Source organism: Amblyomma mixtum, chromosome 3 (assembly GCF_055824585.1).
Source record: "Amblyomma mixtum isolate Tamu chromosome 3, ASM5582458v1, whole genome shotgun sequence".
Classification (NCBI taxonomy): Eukaryota; Metazoa; Arthropoda; class Arachnida; order Ixodida; family Ixodidae; genus Amblyomma; species Amblyomma mixtum.
Window position 1 is genome coordinate 368,749,661 of NC_143014.1, and position 10,305 is coordinate 368,759,965.

The 10,305-nt window shown below is 45.4% G+C and overlaps 1 protein-coding gene and 1 long non-coding RNA gene across 3 annotated transcripts; both read right to left on the reverse strand.

Annotated features, from left to right (window-relative positions):
• Positions 1-476: 476 nt before the first annotated feature.
• Positions 477-9,099, reverse strand: LOC149356716 (uncharacterized). The gene is made up of 2 exons (XM_089576419.1): positions 8,078-9,099; positions 477-888 (listed from the first exon to the last, which is right to left on the reverse strand). Exons 1-2 carry the CDS (start codon positions 9,082-9,084, stop codon positions 477-479), a joined length of 1,419 nt encoding a protein of 472 aa, XP_089432545.1. The 5' UTR covers positions 9,085-9,099.
• LOC149356717 (uncharacterized) lies at positions 2,693-6,226 on the reverse strand. 2 transcript variants are annotated; one of them, XR_016291677.1, is made up of 4 exons: positions 6,178-6,226; positions 4,477-4,628; positions 3,774-3,922; positions 2,693-2,837 (listed from the first exon to the last, which is right to left on the reverse strand). It is a non-coding gene; the product is annotated as an uncharacterized LOC149356717 (long non-coding RNA). The 2 variants fall into 2 exon arrangements; XR_016291678.1 differs by having other exon boundaries at positions 4,477-4,611; positions 6,178-6,219.
• Positions 9,100-10,305: the final 1,206 nt, after the last annotated feature.

Below are 10,305 nucleotides of genomic sequence, written 5' to 3' on the forward strand. Positions count from 1 at the left end.
AATGAGTGCATCTGAGGCCGGATCAGTATGGTGCAAGGTATCCCAGTCAATATCCGGAAGGTTAAAATCGCCCTTGATGATTAGTCTAGAGTTCCGTACGTGCACCTGCATATAATCGTGCACAGCACTCAAGCAATCATGTCCAGAAGAGGGGCTCCGATAAACACATCCCACGACAATGCTGACGCCATCACACAGAATCTTGCAAAACACTGCCTCTGCTCCCGGGATGTCCGGCAGAGGGATAAAGGAAAAGTGGTTCTTTATCAATAATGCAACGCCGCCACCCCGGGAAAGCCGATCTTTGCGCATCACTGAGTAGTTCGGAGGGAAGATTTCTTGACTACCAATATCACTCGAGAGCCACGTTTTGTGACAGCCACAATATCTGGATCTTGGTCAATGAGGACAATTTCGAGCTGCTCTACTTTATTCACTGCACTTCTGGTATTTATGTTCAATAATTTTATTTTTTTTTATTCTGCTCTTTGACGTGTCATTCGGGGGCTGGAGACGTTGTCGTTTTGGCTTTCTGGGGTAGTTGCTTTGTCGTTTTTTTTCCCAAACGGCACTTTCACTGCATTTTCACTGTCCCAGACAAATGCTTGACCATTAATGTACAATTGATTAAAGGAAAGGGACACTTTGTCGTCATTGTCCCGGTTAGGCTTCGCGCTGTCCCACAACTTTTTCCGAATATCTCTAATTTTCCGCGAGAAATCTTCGCCAATGGACAGATCGGAATTTTTAAGCTTGAACCCTCGTTTCAGTATTGATTCTTTCTCTCTGTAGTCTAAAAGCTTCATAATAACAGGTCTAGTTTTGTTTTCAGCAGGCTGCCCCAAACGGTGGATACGCTCGATGGCAACTGCGTCGAGATCCAGTTTACACTCTTAGTCTGGTTCCACCTAAGGATCCACTTAGTAGCTGGAACATTTTTGCAAAAAAGTTCCACCTATATAGCTGGAACTATGCTCCAGATACTCCAAAATATGTGGAACAAATTTCCGAGGTTTTAGCCGGAACAGTGCTGCGCCTATATATCTGAAACAGCGTTCCAGGAATTTAGCAGGAACGCTGCACCATATAGATAGCTGGAACCCCGTTCCATGTATCTTGTGAACCACATATTTCACTCTAGAGTTCCTTGCACGCAGTGCAATGTTTGTACAAACCATAGTAAAATAATTTTGTCTATATATGAACAAAATTATTTCACAATAGTATTGCATATGCAGTGCACTGCACACAAGGGACTATAGGGTGAAATATAAAGTTCACAAAACACCTGATATGAATGAAATCATTCTGTAGTAATTCTTAGCAGATATGCTATATGCATATTCCTGTACCGTTAAACCACACTTCTTGCATCAAATTCACAGTATACAATCATGATTTCTGTTGGTTGGACACCTAGTCCATCAGCCAAACTATACAAATAGAGTCTGATGCACCCCCAAGTTTAAAGCTTGAGGTTGTGGGAATCCTGGCTTTCCGCCGTTGCCTTTGCGCGGCTCTGCCGGCTTCCTGCGTTGTTTCTCCTCTTTCCCTTGCTCCCGCCTCAGGCGGTGGAGAGGCGGCTAGGTGACTAATCACTGTCATTTGGCCACAGCTCCGCCCCGGCTCCCCAAGGGCCTTTGCCATTGGCGCCTTTTGGCGGGATTTTCGGGACCCGCTACGGGCGGCCGCGCACGGCGCGACCGTCCGAGCGGGGCCCAGAGAGAGAGATCCCTCCGAGACAGCGTAAGGTGCGTACGTTACTGTTTGTCCGTGCCGGCCTTTGCCGTTCGGACCAGTGCTTACTCGAGCTCGCCCGCACGTGTCCTCTGACCTGCAGCGGCTCGAGCCTGTCCAGCGGGGTCCAGCGACCTCCGACAGGCGTACCTTGTGTTGATTGCCCACTCTCTCTCGCAACCGGCCCAACGGTCGACACGAGAGAGAGATCACAGCACTGCCGCGGGGACATTCTCCTGCAGCGGCGTGCTAGCGGCGCGCATTGCTCGAGTCGCTTCGTGCGCGCAGCGGAGCCTTGCTCCTCGCGCGCTCCCGGGACGGGGTGACGATTGAGTGTGTGTGTACTGCTGAAGGACGACGTGAATAAACGTCTCCTTTGTGAACTTGGAGGCCTATTTCTTTGCGGCGAATCGCTCTCCTCCCAGCGGAGGTTGAGTGCACCGCATCGGTGTCCCAGTGTGTGTGTGGTGACGGCTGATCGGGGCCCTTGGCTCGCGCGAAGCTCGAACCCGCGGTGGGTGGTGGCCTGTGTCCACGTAGAAACCCACAAGGTTGTGGGATGAGATATTAAAACTCTTCTTTCATCACCATGCAACCTAAAATCGCCTCCTGCACAGACAAATGGGCAATGATACACAGATATTATGCTTGCACTTCAGCAGTGTTGTTCATGGTTGATGAACTCAAGCATCCATTACATCAAAGCTTTATTTCACTGCCACAAAAATACAATACTTAATTACTCGGAGGAAATTGAGGCTTTTATTTTCAAATATGACAGCTGTCTGTCTCTTAAGAAATGGCTGTGTCTAAATAAGTCGGAGGCCCTTAAGCAGACTCTTCAGTTTGAAGGATATCAGCCCTTTATCAAATTTTTCGTTTTGCAGCAGCAATGTCTGAACTAGTCCCAAAGCTTAGCCAAAAGCATGCGGATAAGAAAGGTCCAAAATGAAGTAGACAGCTAGGCACAAAATAAGGGCACTCTCCATAGATGAGCCGGAAGCCATGGAAATGGTGTTCTTCCTGGTGACGATCATCATCAGTCCGTCGTCAATAATGATACATGGGCCTGGTACGGGCCTGTCAGTGTTGCATCTCCCCTTACTGCAAAAACAGTCCAGGCTATACGCAACAATTCATTGACTGCCTTGATACGATGATTTGCATGATACATTATTTCAAATGTAAAACAATAAATGCTCATTTAAATTACTCAACGAGGATGCGAAAGACACTACTACGTATGAATCACCATGTAATATTAGCCTAGGCCACTAAGTAATTTATAATTGAACTTTTTCTGTCATGCTAATTCGGCTTCAACAGCTGAACGATAGCTGTAACATCAAAAAGTGCTTTTGTGTCACGTGAGGCATGGAAAAACGTCCATGTAGTCGCTGCTTCTTTGTTTTGATTTACTGCACTGCTGAAGCCAGCCTTCTTCAAGAACCACAAGGACAACAAATGAGGAAGCAGTGATCATACTGCAGTTTTTTCACGTCTCACATGACCTGCAAACACACACTGACATCAGAGTACTAATTCGGCTGTTGAAACCGAAACAGCACGAGAAAGAAATGCGATTATAAATTATTTATTAGTCGTAGGAGAACACCGAGTGGTAATTCATGCATAATAACGCCTCACACATCACCACAAGCAAGAAAACACGAATCAAAATGTTAAGTGTCTGTAGTTTTTTAAGCTCAATTTTAACTAAGCATGAAAAACATTAATCACTGCCTATAATGATTTCCATTCTGCATTCTTTTGAATGTATACCAGTGAACACTCATTTGAATGGCTATTTTTTATAGCAGTGGAAGAACTGAATGCTAGCCTCCATACATTCTTTGTCAAGAAAAATTCATCATTTATATTAAACAATAAAATAAACATGCACCACAGGTTCCTGCACATTTTCAGCCAAGTATTACAGAAATACCTATTATGCTGCCCAGGGACCCCAAATATTTTATGCATTTTCATTGTTGCTTAAGTCTATCAGCAGTAATTACAAAAGGATGCTGTCTTACCTGTGTGATCACACAGAATTCAGAATTTTTTGGTCGAAGATACCCATCCAGCTCCACAAAATCTCCCCTGTGAAGTGCCTGCTGGACATCTCTTATCTTTCCATATCTTGCACTGTTGCTTTAAAAAGAATTTCTGCTTCAAGGGTAAGCTGCAAAAAAAAACACACCAACTTAAGCACATATTTTACAGAAACTATTATTCAACCTTCATAAGGAAACTGCCCATAATTTGCAAAGATATAAAAAATATTGACAATTTCATGAGTCTATAGGGACCTCACACAGCAAGACACCAAATGCAGAGATGCTAGGGCAAATTGCGAAATGCAGAATCTATGCTCTACCTTTCCTATTTTTAAATAAGTAAAGGTAAGGCCACTAAAATGATCCAGATACTGCCGATCATTACCTGTACAGATGACACTTCTGTAATGCACTGCATATATGCTGATTCATTTATGTGCTCCAGGGTAAGCTACATTGAAACCACATCCTTGTTTTCCAATGCAACTTGCAATAGCTCTTTACAGATGAAGGAATATGCAACTAGTGACATGCACTGAGAAAAGTGATCACTACCAGCAACAGAACAGTTTATCTTTACTCATAGGGAATGTGCTGAAGTGCTTTGCAGGTTGCATTGTGCTATGAAGCTTGTTCAAAATTCTTGACAAGAACCAAAAGCAAAATAGCATGCTCTTACCAAGTCTGCATTCAATAAGTAGGCAGGCAGCTGTTGTGGAGTCTCAGCCTTATGAGCCGCAAATGTTACATGAAGAAGGACCTTCATTCTTGTCAGGTTCAAGTGTCCAGCATCAAACGCAGCATCTTGTAGTGCCTAAGTGTGAACAAAAACTTTTACAAAATTCATTTCAATGAGTATTGTTAGCAAAATCACACGGCAGCCGAAAACTGTGTGCACTGCAATCCCATGATTATTTCAAGGACATTGCATATCATTGCAATGCCTTTTACGTCACTGCAAGTTCTTGTAATACCAGAGTAACATTTGAAGCTGTGCATTTTCATCATCAGGCATACTACTGAGGTAGAAACCATTTATTATAAGCAAAGAAAGGCTACTGTTACCTTCAATTCAAGCAGGGCATTATTTAGAGAAACAGCTGGCTGAGAAACATCAGAATTGTGAAAAATAGATGCAGCAGCTACTTTCTTTGCATGCAGTTCTCTTGTTTTCTTTGCCGAGCTTATAGAGCTAATGAATTTGCACTGTGGGAAAACCATAATATGAAAAAGCTAAGTGCATCAATTTAGTGCTTACATTTCGTACAATCCTTTAAACATAACTTTGGCAAGGAAACAAAACACATTTAAAAAGATATCTTCATTTCACAAAATAGATCTAATCTAAAGCTTACATTATATATACAGGAGCTTTCAAAATTTTACTTTTTCAAAAATATAATATAATATAATATAATATTATATACCGATATTGCATGCAGTTACCCTTGCAATAGCAAAAGCTTTTCAAATAACAAGCATTCCTGACAAGCATTCAAATAACAAGCACATACTTTATCACATTTTCGTCATCGCCCTGACAACTGGTTCAATATGCCATTGCACGCAAAGAAATCACATTTACGCTGCGTCTACAAAACAGATCTACGATTCGCACCGTATTTGCTACAACAGGAATGAACACTAAACCAGATAGTATACAACCAAACTTGCGCACGCTTACATTACCTGGACGTACAGGCACAGGATCATTTCGCTCACCTTTTAGGAGCCGCTAACTTTTTAACGAGGGAAATATAAAGGGCGCTATTAGCTATAGTATACATACTTCAGAATAAGAACGATGCCTCAGGGCTTGTCAATCGGCACTTTCTACGCTTGATATAGGCACAGATCGAGCTTTACGTAATTCGAAATCCAGAACTGCAATCCGCCCGGCACCGGCAACTTGCAATCCACAACCACAGGAAACTATAGCGTATGGTCCATTTCGTTGCGGAACCCGAATTCGCAAGGTCCATGACGAGCGCGCGTAAACCTGACCACACACGTAAAAAAGCGCCCGGAACGCAACGGCCGTGAACGGCGCCGGCCGTGGAATTAGCAGCTCCTGCTACTTTAAACATAACCGCCGTACAACTGAACAGCATTCCTAATTGTACGGCGGTCATAGCTGACAAAGAATTTCTGGCAATATCTTTAGTAACCGAGAGGAGGATTCTGGCAGAACAGCGAGCGCTATCCGCAAAACTGACAACGCCATTGCCCGCGTGCGTAGCGAACACGTGCACATTTGAATCTTCCAACCGTTGGTTCCTGCTCTAACCCACAGGCGCGGCATAATGACTAACCTAGCAGGAGCACAAAACACACATGCGCCACTAATTAACCGTACAGTAAATAAGAAAAAACCACCTACCTTTAGCAATTTTCAGCGATCCAAAGGAGACGGCGTCCTCTCTTGGCGGAAGGTACTCAAATATCGCGGCGTAGTGCGGAATACAAAATAAACGCAAAAATTAACGGAGCTTGCCGCCAGTGGCGCGCGAGAGAGATACTGTATCATCGCTGCGGGCGCCTCAGTTGACGAAGCGGTGGCGCTGTGGTCGTGTTAGTGGCTCCGAGAAAAAAATCTGTGCTCTCCTAAGGGAGGAACTTTTCTTTACTATGGTGCTATGTTTTTCGGGCTCCTGCATGTCCGGGGCCGTCGGCGCGGGTCATGGCGGGTTTCGTTGCATGCACATGAACGTTAGTTGCGTCATACTACCGAGCTCCGTACGGGCTGTGTGTGCGGGCGGTGTTGACGACTTTGTGATGGATCGGAAGTAATTTCTGCTGTCTGGGCTCAGTAACATGAACTAACACTGCGTAGCACAGGGCTGTTTTAGCATTTTGCGGGCACCTAAATCCGCACGCCGCGACCATGGTTCAGTGCCGCGATCTTGGAAAGAGCGTCAGTGGCTCTTTAATATTTCTGCCGTTTCGAGCGTGATGGTCATGCATTGCATTCTTCCGGTCCCTGCTGCGCTTTAGGTGTGGGTATCGTGGTATACGTTTGAAATAAAAAGAAACTACGGTCGCATTGACGGATGTGTGAAGCAACGGATTTGTACAATATCCAAGCTTTCTGCTGCAATGATATGGAACTCTTTAACTTTAAAATATGAAATGGATGTTTTAACATCCTATACTAAAATGTTACGAGAAGTTGCAAGACGCCCTGCTTATTGCGTATAGGGGGCCTTTTATGTGCTGTGGCCGTGGGTGCATAAAAGGCGTTTATAAGCTAGAGCACAATGTGACGCTCAAAGACGGTAAAAGGTCATCATCTATCCCGCTCCTTGTTGAATGATTTCGCGCGGCAGACGTCCTCAAAACACTCAGCGAAAGCACGGGGCAAAAGCAATAATAAAAAATAGGCAAAAAAATGCGACGCTTCAAGAATAACTAGCTGTGGTTTAAACTTTGGCTAACCATGGTGAGAAGCTAAAGCTTCCTTTGCATGGCTACGTTCACAAACGCCACGCACACTGCCGAACGAATTGTCGGTAAAGCGTCGATGAAATGGACGCGTAGCCGAATCGTCACACTCGCTGAGTCTGATCACAAAGTCAGTGTTCCGGCGCTCCATCTCAGTTGAAACCATCTCCGCGTCCAGTGCCGAAGTTGGAGAAGCCTTCGACTCTGCGTCGCTGGTTAGTTAAAAGGTTAGGTGGCCTCTCAGCCAATAATCAGTTTAGCCCGCCGCGGTGGCTTAGTGGTTATGGTGCTCGGCTGCTCGGCTGCTGGCGTAGTAAAGCTTTCGCTTCAGAAATTCAGTCCTGAACAGGAAGCGAACCCGGGACCACCATTATCGGCGGGACAGTCGCTCTTCCAACGAAGCTGACCGTGGCTATTGTTGATGGTATGGCGAGGCCGAATCGATCCACAAATCTAAGCGAAAACGATTCTGGTGGCGTATATATAAATATAGCAGCGCATTGACCCATAACAACAGTATCCTCGTGGTGCATTACACTGCGGGGTGTAGACAAAGGTTGCAATGCAAAAAATTCTCAAGCGTGCGGTCTGAGATCTTATGTGGAACGTGTGAGAAATAAGCGGATCAAAATAAGTTCAACAACAAGCAAGTTCCACATAAACCTGCATGGTTCGCTGCCGGACGGCCTGTTCCACATAAAGAAAAACAAATATAAATGAAAAATTCTTATGGTTCCACATAATTAAGTGTGATCCAGATAAAGTCCTCCTTGTTCCAGTGAAACTGGTGAGCTAACTCAATTTATGTGGAACATAAGTGGAACCAGATTAAGAGTGTATCCTGAACAATATCTTTATTTACCCTTTCTCTAAGTGTTTCCTTGGTCTCTTCCTCTCTCTCCGATAGGCCATAGACAATTAAATTACATCTTCTGCTTCGGTTATCCAAGTCGTCTATTCTTTCCTCTAACCTTTCTATGAGTTCGCTCATCTGAGCGACCTGCTCCTGGCAGGAAGTGACCTGTTTCTCTAGTCTAGCAAGAGCATCGAGTTTATTGTCTATGTCCGCCAGCCGCTTCTCCTTTATTTCTTCTATGTATGAGGCAATTTCTTGAAGCTGCGTAAGTATCTGAGCTGTGTTCGGTCCAGGATTGGCTTCGATATCACCCCCCAACAACAGCAGTTTGCGCAAGCTTACAGTAACATCAAACAACAGCCGCGGGCACGGCAGCACCAACAAGAATGGGTTGTTAGAGTGAATACAAACGCCGTAGCGTTTTCTCACCTGCAGAAGAAACAAGAACGGATTGTCGGTGAACCGCATCCTGGTAGCGCTGCCGTACCCAGTGGCCGCCGCGCGCGTGGGGTGGCAATATATGGTCCAGTCTGGTGGTGTGGCCACTTGTCCCGGATGCATGTAGTGGTCTGCGCATGTGGTCGCTGATTGTAGAATCCATCGGTGATCCCATGTGGGCGCGTGTAGCTGGTCTGGTGGGCGTACGTCGGCAGTGTCTGATCCGTGAGTCATTCTTGAAGGCAGCTTCATGCTTCTGTCACCGGCATGATCTAGCAGGGCCAAGAAAAGCTGCAGAAGAAACAAGAACGGATTGTCGGTGAACCGCATCCTGGTAGCGCTGCCGTGCCCAGTGGCCGCCGCGCGCGTGGGGTGGCAATATATAGTCCAGTCTGGTGGTGTCGCCACTTGTCCCGGATGCATGTAGTGGTCTGCGCATGTGGTCGCTGATTGTAGAATCCATCGGTGAACCCATGTGGGCGCGTATAGCTGGTCTGGTGGGCGTACGTCGGCAGTGTCTGATCCGTGAGTCATTCTTGAAGGCAGCTTCATGCTTCTGTCACCGGCATGATCTAGCAGGGCCAAGAAAAGCTGCAGAAGAAACAAGAACGGATTGTCGGTGAGCCGCATCCTGGTAGCGCTGCCGTGCCGCTAGGCTTAGCGAGTACGCATTCTTTGGTCGCCATAGAGATGACTTGGTGGTACGTTGTAATGGGCTTTCCCGCCTCAATAAAAACACACACTTATAGTTTTTACTCTTAAATCGTGTGTCTGCAATAAAGTTTCTGATGAAGAAATAACCGCATATTTTGAAATCACTTTTAAGGTTATCTTTTTGGTTTCACGTAGTGGCACTGCAATTGATAAACCAAGCCTGGCCCCCCTCCGTAGCGGAGACCTTTATTCTAAAACACACCGGGGCACTCATACGTAGCCCTGGGGCCCCCTATTTCCTTGGGGCCCCCAAGCTTCGGCGCGCCCTATCCTAAAACTCTCTATTAAAATTGACGCTGTGACAGGGCAACCAGGGTTCACTGTCGAACAAGGTGTCCGCGGCTAAGAATACAAGCACATTCGTGGGATAATTTCCTTCGGAACGCCCGTCCGATATGATTTTAGTGCAGACTGAATGTTAACAAACTGAGGCTTTGATTGTCACGGGCGCGGCTGTTTCTTTAATTCACGCCGTACGATGGACCGCAAGTGCATGGAGCTAACAACGTCATTGTTCGACCATAAATAAATGGCGCTGTACGAGTTTCTATGGGTGGTGTCCGCCGCTGTAGAGAATTTTCTGTGCAGTCTACTTGCGCTCACGTTCTCGTTTTTGGCCGCAATTTCGAGTTATCTACGCTGATTTACCAACCGTTTCGTACGGCGTACCGTCCTCCTTAACCCTGCCTAAAGCATTGTTTAATAAACATTGATAATCGTAGCAGTTGTGAATTTTTTATTCTGCAGGTGTTCACTATAGGCAATTTAGGAATGCAGACTGCTTCTACTATATAAAAATTGCAGAGATATAAAAGTCCAGAGCTGCAAGAGTTCTGTATCAGATTTAGCAAGCAAGAAAATAAAAAAATTATTGATATTAATACAAGTTACAAATCACAAGTGCACAAGTACTGGAAAAAACCTCGAAGGGCACACATTAATATGACTTAATAACGCGGTTCTCCATTGCTTGATCTGACAACGCCTGCTAGTTCTAGTGTTGTGCGCCTGGTGCCGCACCAGCGATCGACGACGAGCGTAGTGATGCTCGTGTTGTGA